This window comes from Salvelinus fontinalis, chromosome 24 (genome assembly GCF_029448725.1).
Source record: "Salvelinus fontinalis isolate EN_2023a chromosome 24, ASM2944872v1, whole genome shotgun sequence".
NCBI classification, from domain to species: Eukaryota; Metazoa; Chordata; class Actinopteri; order Salmoniformes; family Salmonidae; genus Salvelinus; species Salvelinus fontinalis.
The window spans coordinates 38750841-38772045 of record NC_074688.1 but is presented as its reverse complement, the minus strand read 5'-3'; the positions used below and the strand labels follow the sequence as shown (position 1 = coordinate 38772045).

The window sequence follows — 21205 nt, the reverse complement described above, 5'->3', positions numbered from 1 at the left end:
AAAGAATGAATGGGGCCATGTATCGTGAGATTTTGAGTGAAATCCTCCTTCCATCAGCAAGGGCATTGAAGATGAAACGTGGCTGGGTCTTTCAGCATGACATTGATCCCAAACACACCGCCCGGGCAACGAAGCAGTGGCTTCGTGTGAAGCATTTAAAGGTCCTGGAGTGGCCTAGCCAGTCTCCAGATCTCAAACCCATAGAAAATCTTTGGAGGGAGTTGAAAGTCCATGTTGCCCAGCAACAGCCCCAAAACATCACTGCTCTAGAGGAGATCTACATGGAGGAATGGGCCAAAATACCAGCAACAGTGTGTGAAAACCTTGTGAAGACTTACAGAAAATGTTTGACCTCTGTCATTGCCAACAAAGGGTATATAACAAAGTATTGAGATAAACTTTTGTTATTGACCAAATACTTATTTTCCACCATAATTTGCAAATAAATTCATTAAAAATCCTACAATGTGATTTTATGGATTTTATTTTCTCATTTTGTCTGTCATAGTTGAAGTGTACCTATAATGAAAATTACAGGCCTCTCTCATCTTTTTAAGTGGGAGAACTTGCACAATTGGTGGCTGACTAAATACTTTTTTCCCCCACTGTATACCCTCAAATGGAGCAGAACCGTGTTTCGGTGGGAAAAGGTCTGGCTAACTGGATCACTCCTGGGAAATCTTTAAAACATAAGCTGCATAAGTGATGTAAAATGTATTGTAGGTCAGTGGGCTGATGGTGGTGCCAGACCCATTAAATGAGTGATAACGTTCCTCATAACTTTTGTTCAGTAAATGGACTGCCATGGACTCCCTTTGTGTGTGTGCAATAAACCAAAGCTCAGAACGGAAACAAAAACATAATTTATTGGTGGAGAGGAAAGTCCAGCAGCCAGTTAAACCTGAGAGGTGTGTGTGTGGGCCCACGCGTATACACCCTGATGGTGTCAGGTTAGTTTATACCCTGTTGGTGTCAGGTTAGTTTATACCTGTTGGTGTCAGGTTAGTTTATACCTGATGGTGTCAGGTTAGTTTATACCTGATGGTGTCAGGTTAGTTTATACCTGGTGGTGTCAGGTTAGTTTATACCCTGTTGGTGTCAGGTTAGTTTATACCCTGTTGGTGTCAGGTTAGTTTATACCTGATGGTGTCAGGTTAGTTTATACCCTGATAGTGTCAGGTTAGTTGATACCCTGATGGTGTCAGGTTAGTTTATACCTGGTGGTGTCAGGTTAGTTTATACCTGGTGGTGTCAGGTTAGTTTATACCCTGTTGGTGTCAGGTTAGTTTATACCCTGTTGGTGTCAGGTTAGTTTATACCTGATGGTGTCAGGTTAGTTTATACCCTGATAGTGTCAGGTTAGTTTATACCCTGATGGTGTCAGGTTAGTTTATACCTGGTGGTGTCAGGTTAGTTTATACCCTGATGGTGTCAGGTTAGTTTATACCCTGGTGGTGTCAGGTTAGTTTATACCCTGTTGGTGTCAGGTTAGTTTATACCTGATGGTGTCAGGTTAGTTTATACCCTGATGGTGTCAGGTTAGTTTATACCTGATGGTGTCAGGTTAGTTTATACCCTGATGGTGTCAGGTTAGTTTATACCTGATGGTGTCAGGTTAGTTTATATCCTGATGGTGTCAGGTTAGTTTATATCCTGATGGTGTCAGGTTAGTTTATACCTGATGGTGTCAGGTTAGTTTATACCTGATGGTGTCAGGTTAGTTTATACCTGATGGTGTCAGGTTAGTTTATATCCTGATGGTGTCAGGTTAGTTTATACCTGATGGTGTCAGGTTAGTTTATACCTGATGGTGTCAGGTTAGTTTATACCTGATGGTGTCAGGTTAGTTTATACCTGATGGTGTCAGGTTAGTTTTTATCCTGATGGTGTCAGGTTAGTTTATACCCTGATGGTGTCAGGTTAGTTTATACCCTGATGGTGTCAGGTTAGTTTATACCTGATGGTGTCAGGTTAGTTTATACCCTGATGGTGTCAGGTTAGTTTATACCCTGTTGGTGTCAGGTTAGTTTATACCTGATGGTGTCAGGTTAGTTTATACCCTGATGGTGTCAGGTTAGTTTATACCTGATGGTGTCAGGTTAGTTTATACCCTGTTGGTGTCAGGTTAGTTTATACCTGATGGTGTCAGGTTAGTTTATACCTGATGGTGTCAGGTTAGTTTATACCCTGATGGTGTCAGGTTAGTTTATATCCTGATGGTGTCAGGTTAGTTTATACCCTGATGGTGTCAGGTTAGTTTATACCTGATGGTGTCAGGTTAGTTTATACCCTGATGGTGTCAGGTTAGTTTATACCTTGATGGTGTCAGGTTAGTTTATACCTGATGGTGTCAGGTTAGTTTATACCCTCATGGTGTCAGGTTAGTTTATACCTGATGGTGTCAGGTTAGTTTATACCCTGATGGTGTCAGGTTAGTTTATACCCTGATGGTGTCAGGTTAGTTTATACCCTGATGGTGTCAGGTTAGTTTATACCTGATGGTGTCAGGTTAGTTTATACCCTGATGGTGTCAGGTTAGTTTATACCCTGATGGTGTCAGGTTAGTTTATACCTTGATGGTGTCAGGTTAGTTTATACCTGATGGTGTCAGGTTAGTTTAAACCCTGGTGGTGTCAGGTTAGTTTATACCCTGATGGTGTCAGGTTAGTTTATACCCTGATGGAGTCAGGTTAGTTTATACCCTGGTGGTGTCAGGTTAGTTTATACCCTGTTGGTGTCAGGTTAGTTTATATCCTGATGGTGTCAGGTTAGTGTATACCCTGTTGGTGTCAGGTTAGTTTATACCTGATGGTGTCAGGTTAGTTTATACCCTGGTGGTGTCAGGTTAGTTTATACCCTGATGGTGTCAGGTTAGTTTATACACTGATGGTGTCAGGTTAGTTTATACTCTGATGGTGTCAGGTTAGTTTAAACCCTGGTGGTGTCAGGTTAGTTTATACCCTGATGGTGTCAGGTTAGTTTATATCCTGATGGTGTCAGGATTGTTTATAACCTGATGGTGTCAGGTTAGTGTATACCCTGTTGGTGTCAGGTTAGTTTATACCCTGATTGTGTCAGGTTAGTTTATACCCTGGTGGTGTCAGGTTAGTTTATACCCTGATGGTGTCAGATTAGTGTATATCCTGATGGTGTCAGGATTGTTTATAACCTGATGGTGTCAGGTTAGTTTATACCCTGGTGGTGTCAGGTGAGTTTATATCCTGATGGTGTCAGGTTAGTTTATACCCTGGTGGTGTCAGGTTAGTTTATATCCTGGTGGTGTCAGGTTAGCTTATATCCTGGTGTTGTCAGGTTAGTTTATTCCTTGGTGGTGTAAGGTTTGTTTATACCCTGGTGGTGTCAGGTGAGTTTATATCCTGGTGATGTCAGGTTAGTTTATATCCTGGTGGTGTCAGGTTAGTTTATATCCTGGTGGTGTCAGGTTAGTTTGTATCCTGATGGTGTCAGGTTAGTTTATATGCTGCTGGTGTCAGATTAGTTCATACCTTGATGGTGTCAGGTTAGTTTATATCCTGATGATGTTAGGTTAGTTTATATCCTGATGGTGTCAGGTTAGTTTATACCCTGATGGTGTCAGGTTAGTTTATACCCTGATGGTGTCAGGTTAGTTTATAGCCTCCTGGTGTCAGGTTAATTTACATACTGATGGTGTAAGGTTAGTTTATACCCTGGTGGTGTCAGGTTAGTTTATATCCTGATGGTGTCAGGATAGTTTATACCCTGGTGGTGTCAGGTTAGTTTATATCCTGATGGTGTCAGGTTAGTTTATAGCCTGCTGGTGTTAGGTTAGTTTATACCCTGATAGTGTCAGGTTAGTTTATATCCTGATGGTGCCAGGTTAGTTTATATCCTGGTGGTGCCAGGTTAGTTTATATCCTGCTGGTGTTAGTGGCCCAGGTTAGTTAGTGGCCCTCAACTCCCTTACCAAAACACCCGCAACATGGTGTAGGCCTGAAATTGTTTTTCCATTGACTTTTCCAGTGCCTTTTTTAAAGCTTCTGTTTTGCAAGTGTTGGAGCCATGTGGAAAAGCTATACCTGATCTGACTGAACAGGCTGCCAACATCAGTAGCTGTAGTAACCTTATACTTTCAAAACATAGAGCAGCCTGCACGTTCAGAGTGTGTGTCCAGGAGCTGGCCTGACAGGCTGCCATTCTAAACACACACACACACACACACACACACACACACACACACACACACACACACACACACAAACACACACACACACACACACACACACACACACACACACACACACACACACACACACACACACACACATACACACACAAACATAGAAAACACGCGAAAGGTCACTGAACCCTAAATAAAAGATCTCCTAATTCTTCAATACCCCTTCATCTCTCGAACAGATATGGTCCAGCCCCTGTAGGGGTTAAGGTTCAAAGTTCATCTACTGCTTTTTCCACACCCAGGATCCTCCATAACACACGGTCCATGTCATTGCTCATTCTGTTATTACATCTCCTGATGTTAGGTCTTTCTCCTACACCCCTCCTCTCTCTCTCCTACCTCTCCTCTCTCTCCTACATGATGATGATGATGATGATGATATGTCTCTTTCGATACTCTCCTCCCTCAGGCCCAGAGAGAACACTTTGACATTATGATGACATCACACCAGGAAGAGACAGAGGAAGAAGACCAGACAGGCAGTCATTCCAGAGATGATGGATATACTGACAAGATACTGTCTCTCCGCCGTAACAATGGGAGTCGTTGTCCACAAAGCGGGCACTGCGGGCTGTCTAGCTCCAGCCTATACTTTCTTTGGATTGGTGAATAAATCTCATTATTGTAATCCTTGTTGCAATATTCGATGAGGGTTGTTAATGTCAACCGCCTGTATTCAATGGAGAGAGACACTACGCTACCAGCCTCATGTCATGAATATGCATAGCCATCTCCGGACAACTCCGATATAAAGTGTGTTCCTCAAAGTCGGCAGGATGTCACGTGTCCTACTTATATCAGTACACTCGTAACAACTTAAGCATTACGAAACGTCGATTGTATCAAATAAACCTCACGTGCGCAAATATGCCATTTGTGTTTTTGTTGACCAAATTCGAAACTCTCATTGACCTCCATACAAAAACTCACTTGGTGGGCGAAACAATGAATAAAAACGCCACCTGCTGGAGGAGGACAGATTTTCCGCTGAGTTGGACACTTCCTCTCCCTCTCCGGTCAATCCCTCGCTTTCATCATCCATCCCCACCCCTCTCTGTTTATTGCTTTATCCATGCCTTGGAATGATTATGAGCCTTAAGCTGGGCTGCTGAAGCAATTAGAGAGCTGAAGCGGAGTCAGAGAAGGGGCACATGAAGCGAGTGAAGAGTGCTCCTACAGCAGAGATTGGGGAAAGGAGAGGGGTGGAGGTTGTGAGGGTTTAACGTGAAGAAAAAAAACTGGGTTGGTGTTGAATTCCTTTATTTCGTCCTGTCTTTCCCCCCGCCAGGCTGTCTGAACAAAGTTCTGTGTTTGTGAGTGTGTGTGTGCGTGCGTGCGTGCGTGCGTGCGTGCGTGCGTGCGTGCGTGTGTGTGTGTGTGTGTGTGTGTGTCCTAAAGTGACAGGGATCAACTAGTATGCAGACACAAACCGGGTATTATCCTCAGCTGTGAGAGAACACTCTCACATCCTCTCTATCTGATCAGAAGAGAGCACTCTCACTTCCCCTCTGTTTCTCTCTCTCTTCTCTCTTCTCTCCTCTCTTCTCTCTTCTCTCCTCTTTCTCCTGAAAGGCACCAGTCAGAACTGATCACCACACCTGATACCTATATATCACTGGGACATTCATGGGAAGCAGAAGAGATGGCAAATATCCATAAACACTCGCACAAACTCACATACACACACACACACAAATTCACATACACACACACCACACACACACACATATACACACACACACAGTCAATGCTGCTGTTCTATTATATACACCACATGGCGTGTATATAAAACAAAAGTACAAAAGTATGTGGACACCTGCTCGCCAAACATCTCATTCCAGAATCATGAGCATTAATATGGAGTTGGTCCCCACTTTACTGTTATAACATCCTCCACTCTTCTGGGAAAGCTTTCCACTAGATGTTGGAACATTGCTGCAGGGACCACACAGAAATGGTTTGTCGAGATCGGTGTGGAAAAACTTGACTGGCCTGCACAGAGCCCTGAGCTCGAACACCTTTGGGATGAATTGGAACGCAGAGTGCGAGCCAGGCCTAATTGCCCAACATCAGTGCCCAACCTCACTAATGCTCTTGTGTCTGAATGGAAGCAAGTCCCCGCAGCAATTTTCCAACATCTAGTGGAAAGACTTCCCAGAAGTCGGTAGGCTGTTTGTAGTGTTTATGAACTGGCTTTAGGACCACTCGGACACCAGAGAGCGGACTGACAGGCTGTATGAAGGAAAAGCTTCTGGAAGGCTGGCTGGACCGGCACGGGAGAGTTGAGCAAAGTTCAGTGTACACGTTATGCTCTTTCACCAAGTTGTGGAAGGAACAGAAACTGGCTACTCTTTAGTTGACTAATGTAGCTGGCAAGGTAGCTGCTGTTTAACTTAACAGGGAAAAAAACGAAGCTAGTGTTTATTCGCAATGCTGAGATAGTATTGTAACTGACATGTAGCGTTAGCTAATGTGTCATCCCATTTCGCCAGCAGCATACCACCCTGCATACCACTGCTGGCTTGCTTCTGAAGCTAAGCAGGGTTGGTCCTGGTCAGTCCCTGGATGGGAGACCAGATGCTGCTGGAAGTGGTGTTGGAGGGCCAGTAGGAGGCACTCTTTCCTCTGGTCTAAAAAATATCCCAATGCCCCTGGGCAGTGATTGGGGACACTGCCCTGTGTAGGGTGCCGTCTTTCGGATGGGACGTTAAACGGGTGTCCTGACTCTCTGAGGTCATTAAAGATCCCATGGCACTTATCGTAAGAGTAGGGGTGTTAACCCCGGTGTCCTGGCTAAATTCCCAATCTGGCCCTCAAACCATCATGGTCACCCAATAATCCCCAGTTTACAATTGGCTCATTCATCCCCCTCCTCTCCCCTGTAACTATTCCCCAGGTCGTTGCTGCAAATGAGAACGTGTTCTCAGTCAACTTACCTGGTAAAATAACGGTAAAGTAAAATAAAAAATAAATAAATTTCGACTGAGGTGAATGAATAAGCTACACTAGTGAGTAGCTACCACAGCCAGGTCAGCTCTAGCCTCTAGTTATCTGTCAGATAGAGATATGAGATGGCTTTTATTACCATCTAACAGCAGTTGTTTGTATGGACATGTTTTGTAGCCTTTGTTTTGTTACATTTCAGAAGTAAATAAACTTGGCAAGCTTTCGCCAGTTGATGTACCATTACATTTTTTAAATGTTTTTATTTAACCTTTATTTAACTAGGCAAGTCAGATAAGAAAAAAGTATTATTTACAATGACAGCCTACTGGGAAACAGTGGATGAACTGCCTTGTTCAGGGGAGGAACAACAGATTTGTACCTTGTCAGCTCTGGGATTCAATCCAGAAACCTTTCGGTTTGGGTCAGTCTGTCCTATCTGGTGAAATTCTCCTGTCTTATCTGGTGTCCTGTGTGATTTTATATATGCTCCCTCTAATTCTGCACTGTTGGAGCTAGGAACACAAGCATTTCGCTAAACCCACAATAGCATCTGCTAAATATGTGTATGTGACCAATAAAATTTGATTTGATCAAATTCTGTCTCTCACCTGTTGCACCCTCCACAACTGCTGTTATTATTATTTGACCCTGCTGATCATCTATGAATGTTTGAACATCTTAAAGAACGATCTGGCCTTAATGGCCTCGTGCCCTTATAATTTCCACCCGGCACAGACAGAAGAGGACTGGCCACCCCTCAGAACCTGGTTCCTCTCTAGGTTTCTTCCTACGTCCCTGCCTTTCTAGGGATGTTTTCCTAGCCACTGTTCTTCTGCATTGCTTGCCGTTTGTGTTTTTTATGCTGGGTTTCTGTACAGGGAGACGTTTTATGTCATCAACATTCCCAGGTCATAAGATCATCACAGTAGGGGGTGTATTATTTTCATGGTCTGGGCCAATCTGTGATGTCATTCAGACCCCGAGTGAAGAGAACATACAGATTGTGAGGACAGTGGGACAGTGATGTCACAAAGCCCCTCTTACGAGTCATTGAAGTGTCCTGAAAGGAAACCAGTCTGTCTCATTAAAGCATCAGTTTTCCATGTGTTTTTTATTCTGAGACTGTTGGTCCGGAACGGTGCTGTTATATGCTTCAAATGGAAATAACTTGTTGAATAAACAAAATCCCAAAATGTGAAATATGAAAACCACCCATTGTATTCGGCATACTAAAACACACACACACACACACCTGCATATGCTCAGCATGAAAACACAAATATGGTGACCTACAGTAGGCTACACGCTGTATACTGTGCAATCACAGCATTGTCCATGACTAAACAGATATATTGTACTTGTCCATGGGGAGCAGATGCACTGCAGTACTAAATGCAGCTGGTGGCCACATCAGATAATGACTGTTACTTTAGATTTTGACCCCCCCCCCCCCCCCCCCTCTTTGTTCAGGGACACATTGTTCAATTTCTGTTAGTCACATGTCTGTGGAACTTGTTCAGTTTATGTCTCAGTTGTTGAATTTTGTTATGTTCACACAAATATTTACACATGTTAAGTTTGCAGAAAATAAACACAGTTGACCGTGAGAGCACGTTCCTTTTTTTGCTGAGTTTACTAGCACAGTATTGTCCATGACTTAACAAATATACTGTACTATCACAGCATTGTCCATGACATATGGGATTGGGCTCTGGTCAAAAGTACCGCACTATACACTGAATATACAAAACATTAAGAACACCTGCTCTTCCATGACAGACTGAATCCAGGTGAAAGCTATGATCCCTTCTTGATGTTACTTGTTAAATCCACTTCAATCAGTGTAGATGAAGGGGAGGAGACAGGTTAAAGAAGTATTTTTAAGACTTGAGAAAATTGAGACATGGATTGTGTATGTGTGCCATTCAGAGGGTGAATGGGCAAGACAAAATATTGAAGTGCCTTTGAACGGATTATGGTAGTAGGTACCAGGCACACAGGTTTGTGTCAAGAACTGCAACGCTGCTGGGTTTTTCACGCTCAACAGTTTCCTGTGTGTCGACACAAGAATGGTCCGCCACCCAATGGACATCAAGCTAACTTGACACTGTGGGAAGCATTGGAGTCAACTTCGGCCAGCATCCCTGTGGAACGCTTTTAGTACCTTGTAGAGTCCGTGCCCCGACGAATTGACGCTGTTCTGAGGGCAAAAACAGGGGGGGGGGGTGCAACTCCACAAGTGTTCTTAATGTTTTGTCCACTCAGTGTACTGTGTACTAACACACACACGCACACATCAGCTGATGGCCAGATTGTGCAACAGGATAACATTCATGCGAGGGTGTTGTGGACTGCAGGATCCTGGGGGGGACCAGACTGTCTTTCCTCTGAATGGCATGACCGGAAACAAAAGCAGAAGGGAGAGAGAGAGAGAGAGAGAGAGAGAGAGAGGAGAGAACATCTCCACACATTTTGTCACTATACTCTAGTGTCAGATCAGATTGACAGTGATTTAAAGAGAGAGAGAGAGAGACAGAGAGAGAAGGGTATTTTCATGCTCTGTCTTAAAGAGCCCAAACCCCTACATTCCAAGTAGAGTATCTAACGAATCCAACCTGCCGAGAGAGAAGAAGTCACGGTCCTCCAGGATCCTCTATCAGGACCATTCAGTCTCAATCTGACCCTGGCCTACTCAGGTGGGTTCACTTAGACACATCAGACAGGCTTACACCCAAAACAAAATGGAATACGATATTACAACTCGTGTAATTTTGATAATTAAACATTTTAAGCTTTGTTAATTGTAAAAAAAAAAACATCCTGGTTGTATGTGGTTCCAAAGTTCATCCGCAGTGCATTTTGTGAGTGTATTCATCATAATTTTTTAATTCAACGTACTAATGTATTCTGAATATCAAAACAACTTGCTTTGTATGGGAGGGCAGCTATATTATCGCTAAGCCAGTCATCATTACAGTAAGTAATGGATGAAATGAGGAAGTGTACAGTATTTTTATTTTGCTTCATACAGGACAGCCCTAGATATGGACAGCACAACAGGATTCGCCCTGACCCCTGTCAATCACAACCACACCAACAGCAGCTGTTCCCGTGATAACGTGCTGAAGACTGTGGTGTTTCCTGTTCTCTACTCCCTCCTCTTCCTGTTGGGCCTGTCCCTCAACGGCCTGGCAGTGTGGGTGTTCTTCAGCATCCCGAGCCGCTCCCACTTCATCATCTACCTCAAGAACATTGTGGTGGCCGACGTCCTCATGACCCTCACCTTCCCCTTCAAGGTGCAGTTACAATTATAATAATCATAATATTAATAAAAATTAGAATATTGATAACTATGAAGAAAGTATGAAAAAACATCAATTAAATCACTGACTTTGCTAAATGAATGTGTTTTTCCTGTAGGTGCTGTCTGACTCCAACATGGCGTCCGTGGGTCTGCGTGTCTTCGTCTGTCGTGTCTCCTCTGTGCTCTTCTATCTCACCATGTACATCAGCATCCTCTTCTTCGGCCTCATCAGCATCGACCGCTGCAGGAAGACCCTCCAGCCCTTCAAGGGGACCAACGCGGCCCGTCTGTCCCACAGGAAACTGCTCTCCTTGGTTATCTGGTGCTCCCTGCTGGCCCTCTCCCTGCCCAACATGGTCCTGACCAGCCGCAGCCCCACCTCGGTCTACTTCAAGTGCAGTGATCTGAAGACAGCGGCTGGGCTGCATTGGCATGAGGTGGTCAACCATGTGTGCCAGGTCATCTTCTGGGGCAACCTGGTGACGGTCATAGTGTGTTATGCTCTCATCACCAAAGAGCTGTACAGTTCCTACGCCCGTGCCAACGCTTTCCGTGCTGGTGGAGCCAGCAGAGCTGGTAACGGGCAGCGCCAGCCCCGGAGAAAGACTGTGAGTTCAAATGTCTTCCTGGTGCTGGCCGTGTTCTTTGTGTGCTTCGTGCCGTTCCACTTCTCCCGCGTGCCGTACACCATGAGCCAGACCCGGGGACGCATGTTTGACTGCAACCTCAAGTTGTTCTTCTTCCAGTTAAAGGAGAGTACACTCTGGCTGTCCTCCCTCAATTCCCTCCTGGACCCTCTCATCTACTTCTTCCTCTGTAAGTCCTTCAGGACCACCCTGTTCAAGACGCTCCGTCTCCCACCTGGGACCTGTAGCTGGCTCACTGGGATAGGGCCGGACCCCAACACGGGCAGTACCCCTCTGGGAGACTCCTCTGCTTGTCTGTAGCAAACTAAAGCTCTCTTCTGGAGGACCTTCATGTATGGTGGTCTGATGAATGTTTCACAGAGGATCATACTGCCCTCTACTGGAAAGCTGACGGGAACTGAACTGTGTGTCGATTGTAGCTCTGTCTGGGCAATGGAAAAAGTAGAGTAGCAAACTCTGCACAGACCAGTGATAATTACAATAACATGCAAACCAGTCTGTATCGCCAGTCTGTAATACCAGTCTGTAACAGTTTGTAGAATGTCATAACCTCCTCTAAACATCACCATAACCTCATGCCAAAGGAAATCTCCTAAGGAAGTCACCTTGTCACTCTCATAACAGCTTAGTTCCCCATACTGGCATTCTGCTTTGACCTCATTCTTTTTTAGGCTTTAGGAACTAAAATAAGAGACACGTAATTATGTGTAACCATGGCACAGCACGTGTGCCTATAATGTACAGCAAAACGTTCTATACTACATAAACTTGTGAAATCTAAACATTTTTTCTCTCCCATTCGTTGATCCATGTCTTTAACCATTCTTCAACAAAACACTATGATACTGAGGGGAAAAATCCCCTGATTTATCTGATGCATTGAAAGCCAGATGTTCTGTATGTTTAGACAGATAGTGTACAACCTATTAACAGTTGGCCTAAGGGCAAGTGGGAGGCTGCTACTGGCTGCTGTACAGTGACCACAGAGGAACCTAGAAAAACAAGCTGTAAGTGGCCGGAGGCTTTCCGGGGAAGCAGCAAGATGTGAAACGACACGAGTAAAAACCACACTTCTAAAGACAGTTGAAAGTTAATGTGAAAACAATAGTTCATGTGAAAGAAATGGTGTGTGTGCATAGTGTAGGAGCGTGAGAGAAAGAAACATGGGATCAACACATGTCTGATCTTTTAAATAATAATTAGTTCCAAGATAATTTTTTTTAAAACACCAACCTCCCTGTGAAAATATGACCAAACATACATAACCTGCCGAACCTGCCGAATCCAGGTCACTGGTGGGAGAAATACTATTTGCATGTGCAGATGCTATCAGCAGCAGTTCACCATTCATGACAACACCAATTCTCCCATCATATGGTTCAGTTGGTAGAACATGGCTCTTGCAACGCCAGAATTGTGGGTTTGATTCCTGGGCCACCCATACATAAAATACATGCACGCATCACTGTCAGTCACTTTGGATAAAAGCATCTGTTAAAGTGCATGATATTGTTATATTATAAGAAGTTTGACAAACAAGGGCAGCTTTTTTTCAGTTGTGGTCAAAAGCCAAAGATATTGATAACTAACCCTGTGCGTTAGCTCCTATCTTACCACTTCCCCGTCTTCAGGAAGTGTATTAGGTGACGTAGCAAACACAGTCCCAATACATCGCAGTAACATACTCACACGTAAGCATAGACATCGTAGTGACTTTCCTCCATGATAAGATGGTTTTTCACAACTTCACCGGTGAGTTTCCTGACTTTATTTATGTATAATAACACATCATAGATATTTTTTTTCTTAAATAATATTGTACGTAAATTAACCAAATCTGACAAAAGGATTTCTTTGACACAGAAAGAATAAGCTTTGAATTATTTTGAGAAATGTTTCTTGTGAACTTTATGAATCACAATCATTAGACTTTTATGCTTTCAATTGTATTTTGCAATAACAATAAAATATTAATTCACACAATGAAAATGAACCACATTGTGGTGTCAAATTTATGTTTTAATTTAAAAAACATTAAAGGGGCAATCTGTGTTTGGTATATACATTTTTTTACTTTTGAAGGAATACTTGTTAAGCACATTTTTACTCCTGAACTTATTCAGGTTTGCCATAACAAAGGGGTTGAATATTCTTTGGCTCAAGACATTTCAGCTTTTCATTTTAAAATTATTTTAACAGTGGAGATCAAGTTTATAAATTGCCTGGCTGGGCAGATGAGACAATGGATTGCGCAGTGAGATGGAACAGATTAAATAGGCATTTCAACGTCATAGATTTAGGCAGTGGTAACTTGTGGAAGAGACACCGGCAGTAATGCGGTTTTAACCAATCAGCATCCTGGATTAGACCCACCCGTTATATAACCTCCAATATTCTATATGGACAACTTGTTATGCTATTTTGAGTGCTATACCATTTGGTTTGAAGTGGCTTAGAAAATGTAGCCCCTACCACTCCCATTGTTTCACTAGCAGAGATGCTGTCGGTGGGGTAAATAAATAAATAAAACAAAGCCATATTTTGGTCAATGACTCTCAAGACAGTGAATTGAATGGCTTTTTCTTAATACAATTAAGTATATTTCAAAATTTTGTGTACGTCCTCTAAAACATTTACTGCAGATTCTTGGTAGTCTTAAACAAATCCACTTTGAAACCAAAGTCTGCACTTCACACACATGGTTATGGACTTACAACAAAGAAGACACCTGTACCATGTCAGATATAGAGTTGAAATGTAGTACATTTTTAGTTTGCACAGAAGACTGAAATATAACAAAACAGTTTGACATAGAAACACCAGATTTTCGTCTTGTTAATTTTTTTATAATCTTGATTAATTATGAAAAATATGAATAACATTCCACCCATGAGGCCAAAGAGGGTGCTTTTGGTCACTGACAGCAGGAAAGAGCTACATGTCAATCATTTTTACCACAGAAATATGACAAAATTCTGTTCAAAACTACATTTAATTTGATAGAATATGCAAATTAATCCATAAGTGTCTACTGACGCATCTGTGCGTCAATCTAAGTAACGTAAAAAATAAAAAATAAAAAACTAGGATAGTTACTCTTTGTGCTGTAAATGTGTGAAACAGAACTATAATTAACAACAAATACAAACTGTAATAGAGATGAGATGTGAGTTTCCATACTGTACTGTCTGTACTGTAAAATAGTGTAACACAAAACTATTGCCACCCAGCACCTGTGTGAAAAAACACCAATGTAATATCACTATGGTTGGTCTAGCATAAACCCAATACTGGAGAATGAAGCCAACAGTGTAATATTACTGTGACTACAGATTACACTGCGCAATACTGTATTATAGTGTAGCATAGGACCCACAGTACCAGCCTTTGTCTCGTACACTTTCTGAAGGACAGGAGACATGAACGGCTGTAGCTTTTCATTGTGGAAGAATAATTCAGCCAATACTGTGTCCTATAGTAGACACTGTGCAATACTGGATAATAGTAAAGATTACTACGGACCTACAGTATCAGCCTTAGTCTCATACACTCTGTGAAGGAGGAGACGTGGAGTGCCTGAACTGCCTGACCGTGAAGGGGCAGGGCATTCTACCTCACGTCACGTTTATGGCTTCATTTTTTTGCTATATATGACAGGGTTCGGGTTGGCAGGATTTAAGGGAAAGTGTGTTTATACTGTAACTGTGCTTAGTCCTGCAACGATCATCTCTCGCTAAGCTAGCTACTTTGCATAGCTCGTTCACTGTGGAACACAAGTGTCTGGGCAAGACACGCCCTGTGAGAGATGAGAACTTGGTGCACCTCCCAACACCTGGCTTACTCTCAGGGGAGAACTGCAAGTCTGGCTGAGTGGAACATACACAGTCTACCAATCTTAGGCACGGTCCCCGAACCCGAAGGCTAGAACCGTGAGGGTTCTGGTGGACAAAACCCTCAGCGCCGCAATACTGGTAGAACAAAATGAGTATCGCCCAGGTTGGTACACTGTCACAAGCAATAAAAACAAGAAAAGAACCCAAAGGAGATGGCACAAGCCAAAACCGAATGGATGATGGAGAGGCTAACTGCTCCAAGCTATTGAATAGCAGCCGGTATACTTTTGATAGAGTCTTCTGATAGAGAGGCTAACTAACTAGCTGCTCCGAGTTATTGAATAGAAGCTGGTACACTTCTGATAGAGTCTTCTGATAGCGGCTATCTAGCTAGCTGCTCCGAGCTATTGAATAGAAGCTGGTACACTTCTGATAGAGCGGCTATCTAGCTAGCTGCTCCGAGCTATTGAATAGAAGCTGGTACACTTCTGATAGAGAGGCTAACTAGCTAGCTGCTCCGAGTTATTGAATAGAAGCTGGTACACTTCTGATAGAGTCTTCTGATAGAGAGGCTAACTAGCTAGCTGCTCCGAGCTTGAATAGAAGCTGGTACACTTCTGATAGAATCTTCTGATAGAGAGGCTAACTAGCTAGCTGCTCCGAGCAATTGAATAGAAGCTGGTACACTTCTGATAGAGTCTTCTGATAGAGAGGCTAACTAGCTAGCTGCTCCGAGCTATTGAATAGAAGCTGGTACACTTCTGATAGAGTCTTCTGATAGAGAGGCTAACTAGCTAGCTGCACCGAGCTTGAATAGAAGCTGGTACACTTCTGATAGAATCTTCTGATAGAGAGGCTAACTAGCTAGCTGCTCCGAGCAATTGAATAGAAGCTGGTATACTTCTGATAGAGTCTTCTGATAGAGAGGCTAACTAGCTAGCTGCTCCAAGTTATTGAATAGCAGCCGGTACACTTCTGATAGAGTCTTCTGATAGAAAGGCTAACTAGCTAGTGTCATGGAAAATTGGTTCAAAATATAACGCTTACAAGAACTTGTAAATTCAATTTAGGCTTTTAATACAACGTATCACAAGCCGGGATGGTCCGCGGCTCACACACCGTTTCCCAGAGCCCTGGCTCTTGTATTTATACACATACAGCATATGAGTCCCTCGCATATGCAAACGAAGATACTTCCCACCATTATCTTTTAGTTTAGGCTTCCTGCTTGTTTACGCCCAATAACGCCCATGTCTGGTTTCAGTTAGGTTATAATGGTGGCAGGACACTTTCTTGTCCTAAAAATAATATACGTCTGTCTATCCTATAGGCCTACGTCTTTGGCATGTTTGCCTTTATTAGAAGCAGCAGACTATGTGCCCCTCTATGATTAGTGTGTTAATGTCAGCAGACTATGTGTCCCTCTATCATTAGTGTGTTAATGTCAGCAGACTATGTGTCCCTCTATCATTAGTGTGTTAATGTCAGCAAACTATGTGTCCCTCTATCATTAGTGTGTTAATGTCAGCAGACTATGTGTCCCGCTATCATGAGTGTGTTAATTCTCAGCAGACTATGTGTCCCTCTATCATTAGTGTGTTAATGTCAGCAGACTATGTGTCCCTCTATCATTAGTGTGTTAATGTCAGCAGACTATGTGCCCCTCTGTCATTAGTGTGTTAATGTCAGCAGACTATGTGTCCCTCTATCATTAGTGTGTTAATGTCAGCAGACTATGTGTCCCTCTATCATTAGTGTGTTAATGTCAGCAGACTATGTGCCCCTCTATCATTAGTGTGTTAATGTCAGCAGACTATGTGTCCCTCTATCATTAGTGTGTTAATGTCAGCAGACTATGTGTCCCTCTATCATTAGTGTGTTAATGTACTCTTTGTTATGTTTGCCTTTATTAGAAGCAGCAGACTATGTGTCTCTTCTATCATTAGTGTGTCCAGTTGTCCTAGGCGTCTATGTGTCGCCTTCTCTTCCTGTAGTCTGTTTTAGTGTTCAGCTGTACTATACATCTATGTGTCGCCTTCTCCTCCTGTGGTCTGATGTACACGTCTATGTCTGTCCCTAAATGTATCATTCACTCCCACACTAGCTGCTCCGAGCTATTGAATAGCAGCCGGTACACTTCTGCTCTTATACACTCTAACTTAGAGCTCTTACCAAGCTAATCCTCTCTGGAAGAGCTGAGAAAAGGAAGAGGTGGATGTAGTATGTCGGCTACTACAGTATTTAAGGGGGTCAGCCGCAGTCTCAGCACTACCCGGTACACAGGACTAATCTGAAATCCTTCCTCAGATTATATCCTGCTGCGCAGAGGGATACCCATATTGGAGTGATCAGATCTAGTGCTATATGACTGGTTTTTTTTTTGCATGGGCTGCGTCTCAATCCACCGCATCCGTCTATGTCGGCCTTCTGCATCTGCAGTGGAAGGTGGCCGAGCTGCAGCTATGTTTTTCAGACCCTCCAAAAAAAAGAAATATTCTCATGGAAATGTCTGTAGCGAACGGTTTGGCCTAAACGTTACAAGTCACACGAACAAAATGGTGTTCTCCGTTTTGCTCTATGATCCCCACAAGCTCCATGGGACTCGTCTGAAGTCCTTAAACCTTCATCTGAAGGTATCCCATACAAATGAATGGAAGTATGGAGATATATATAGATATTAAACCATCTGAAGGTAACCCATACAAATGAATGGAAATATGGAGATATATATAGATATTAAACCATCTGAAGGTAACCCATACAAATGAATGGAAGTATGGAGATATATATAGATATTAAACCATCTGAAGGTAACCCATACAAATGAATGGAAGTATGGAGATATATATAGATATTAAACCATCTGAAGGTAACCCATACAAATGAATGGAAGTATGGATATATATATAGATATTAAACCATCTGAAGGTAACCCATACAAATGAATGGAAATATGGAGATATATATAGATATTAAACCATCTGAAGGTAACCCATACAAATGAATGGAAGTATGGAGATATATATAGATATTAAACCATCTGAAGGTAACCCATACAAATGAATGGAAGTATGGAGATATATATAGATATTAAACCATCTGAAGGTAACCCATACAAATGAATGGAAGTATGGAGATATATATAGATATTAAACCATCTGAAGGTAACCCATACAAATGAATGGAAATATGGAGATATATATAGATATTAAACCATCTGAAGGTAACCCATACAAATGAATGGAAGTATGGAGATATATATAGATATTAAACCATCTGAAGGTAACCCATACAAATGAATGGAAGTATGGAGATATATATAGGTATTAAACCATCTGAAGGTAACCCATACAAATGAATGGAAGTATGGAGATATATATAGATATTAAACCATCTGAAGGTAACCCATACAAATGAATGGAAGTATGGAGATATATATAGATATTAAACCATCTGAAGGTAACCCATACAAATGAATGGAAGTATGGAGATATATATAGATATTAAACCATCTGAAGGTAACCCATACAAATGAATGGAAGTATGGAGATATATATAGATATTAAACCATCTGAAGGTAACCCATACAAATGAATGGAAGTATGGAGATATATATAGATATTAAACCATCTGAAGGTAACCCATACAAATGAATGGAAGTATGGAGATATATATAGATATTAAACCATCTGAAGGTAACCCATACAAATGAATGGAAGTATGGAGATATATATAGATATTAAACCATCTGAAGGTAACCCATACAAATGAATGGACGTACGGAGATGTTTCTTACACCTCCAAAATATAGGACCTCAACATCAAAACCTTATTTCTTATGATACGTTTGTTTACTGTCTTTTTTGCGATTTCTGAATGTGTAATTCGATGCGTGGGCTTTAATAGTAAAGGCCAAATATTTTATCAAATCATTTTTCAATATATTTTTTATACCTAAAGGCATCCTAAAATTCCAAAACAAATGGCTAGGTAACACATGGAATTGAGGTTAACGGTCATTTTGGTCAATATTTATTTCAGATAACATTAATTGATAAGATTAATAAGAAATCATTTTATATTTTGCTATAATTGTTGCTTTTCCAATAGTTTCTTCTTGGGGTCAAAATGGTAGGTTGGGGGTTAAATTATTGATATATAGATATTATTCATTGAACATGCTAACTAGGACTAGGTTTAACCTGTCTCTGGGAAACCAGCCGGTAATGTTTTGAAGAAGGTGTTTTTCTGATGGGGTACAACACTAATAAGCACATGAACCATTTATATTTTTAAATTGTATTCTTCAAGAAGCAATAGCTACATATAAATAATTCTCAATTCTTAAAATGGATGTACCAATGCAGATTTCCCCTTTAATCTAGAAATTAATTATTATTTTAATCATTTTTCTTGCTAACCTCATTTGCAGATTCCTCAAAACTAATAGCCACAATGGCATCACGTTCCCCTCCACTGGACTGTGGCTTTAATGAAGATACCATAAATATGACTATATCAAGTCTCTACTTCCTGTTGTTCATCCCTGCCCTCATCATCAATGGGGTAGCAGTCTGGGTCTGCATGCAACTTCGGTCAACGTCTACCTTCATGGTGTATCTGAAGAACCTTCTGGCTGCTGACCTTCTCATGACCCTGACCATCCCTGTCAAAGCAGCCAATATCCTGCCCAGTGCTCCACTGACTCTGAAGGCCTTTGCCTGTCGCTACTCTGATGTTATTTTCTACCTCTGTATGTACATGAGCATCATTCTATTGGGCCTCATCAGTCTGGACCGCTTCTTCAAGATCGTCAGGCCCTGTGGCAGGTTGTTGGGCCAGAACCTGGTCTTCGGCAAAGTGCTGTCAGCTTCCATCTGGGCGGTGCTGTTGGCCACTATTGTCATTCCAACCATGATCATAACCAATCAGGATCCCACAAACAAGACGAAAGAATTCTGTATGGCAATGAAGAGCAATGTAGGACAAGATTTTCACAGTGGCGTGGTCAAATTAAACAACGTCATCTTCTGGGTGGTGTGTGTTCTTATTTGTTTCTGCTACATATGCATAGCAAGGAAGGTTTTTCAATCATACAGGAAATCAGGAAGCAGCAATGATGAAGGGAGGCATAAGACCAAAGTGCGTGTGTTTTTGGTTCTGGTGGTTTTCCTGATGTGTTTCGGCCCCTACCACTCCATACGGATCTCCTACACCTCGCTTCAGGTTACCTCAAGAACCAGCTGCACTAAGGTTACCTTACGGATCTCTAAGGAGATTGCCTTGTGGATGTCAGCCATGAACGTCTGTCTGGACCCTCTCATCTACTTCTTCCTGTGTAAGTCCTTCAGGATCAGCCTGTTCAAGACGCTACGTCTCTCACCTGGGACCTGTAGCTGGCTCGCTGGGAGAGGACCCAACACAATAGAGAATCAGACCCCAACACAGGAGGGAGACTCCTGTGACTGTACAGAAAATTAAAACTCTTTGGAATGATCTACTTTATGTTGTAAAAAGTTGTGTTTGACAGAGTATCATACTCCCAGGTGTAGGGTTAACTATCCAACTAGTTATACTAGAAATGAATCCACCAGGTGTAATGTACTATCCAACTAGTTATACTAGAAATGAATCCACCAGGTGTAATGTACTATCCAACTAGTTATACTAAAAATGAATCCACCAGGTGTAATGTACTATCCAACTAGTTATACTAGAAATGAATCCACCAGGTGTAATGTACTATCCAACTAGTTATACTAGAAATGAATCCACCAGGTGTAATGTACTATCCAACTAGTTATACTAAAAATGAATCCACCAGGTGTAATGTACTATCCAACTAGTTATACTAGAAATGAATCCACCAGGTGTAATGTACTATCCAACTAGTTATACTAGAAATGAATCCACCAGGTGTAATGTACTATCCAACTATTTATATTAGAAATGTTACGTTACAGCCTTATTCTAAAATGGAATAACTCAAATTTTCCCTCATTAAACTACACACAATACCCAATAATGGAGGGCAGTGCAGGCCCCATTTAACATCGACATGCTTGTAGTGGAGCGAGATCCTTGGTGTCCACATCACCAACAAACTGTCATGGTCCAAACACACCAAGACAGTCGTGAATATGGCACGACAACACCTTTTCCCCCTCAGGACACTGAAAAGATTTGGCATGGGTCCCCAGATCCTCAAAAAAGTTATACAGCTGCACCATCGAGAGCATCCTGACAGGTTGCATCA

General features: G+C 42.1%; 2 protein-coding genes across 2 annotated transcripts; both read left to right on the top strand.

Annotated features, from left to right (window-relative positions):
* The first annotated feature begins 9641 nt into the window (after positions 1–9641).
* Positions 9642–11902, top strand: LOC129822412 (P2Y purinoceptor 12-like). Its single transcript, XM_055880679.1, has 3 exons — positions 9642–9861; positions 10197–10461; positions 10586–11902. The coding sequence occupies exons 2-3, from the start codon at positions 10210–10212 to the stop codon at positions 11414–11416; spliced, it is 1083 nt and encodes a 360-aa protein (XP_055736654.1). The 5' UTR covers positions 9642–9861; positions 10197–10209; the 3' UTR covers positions 11417–11902.
* A 904-nt stretch (positions 11903–12806) lies between these two features.
* LOC129822413 (P2Y purinoceptor 13-like) lies at positions 12807–20629 on the top strand. Its single transcript, XM_055880681.1, has 2 exons — positions 12807–12868; positions 19382–20629. Exons 1-2 carry the CDS (start codon positions 12847–12849, stop codon positions 20428–20430), a joined length of 1071 nt encoding a protein of 356 aa, XP_055736656.1. The 5' UTR covers positions 12807–12846; the 3' UTR covers positions 20431–20629.
* The last annotated feature ends 576 nt before the right edge of the window (positions 20630–21205 follow it).

Excerpts from the sequence above, each read along its gene's own strand:
- LOC129822412 (XM_055880679.1), top strand. The coding sequence starts at position 10,210 with ATGGACAGCACAACAGGATTCGCCCTGACCCCTGTCAATCACAACCAC. Across the intron at positions 10,462-10,585 it reads CCCTCACCTTCCCCTTCAAG|GTGCTGTCTGACTCCAACAT; the intron begins GTGCAGTTACAA and ends TTTTTCCTGTAG.
- LOC129822413 (XM_055880681.1), top strand. The coding sequence starts at position 12,847 with ATGGTTTTTCACAACTTCACCG. Across the intron at positions 12,869-19,381 it reads GGTTTTTCACAACTTCACCG|ATTCCTCAAAACTAATAGCC; the intron begins GTGAGTTTCCTG and ends CCTCATTTGCAG.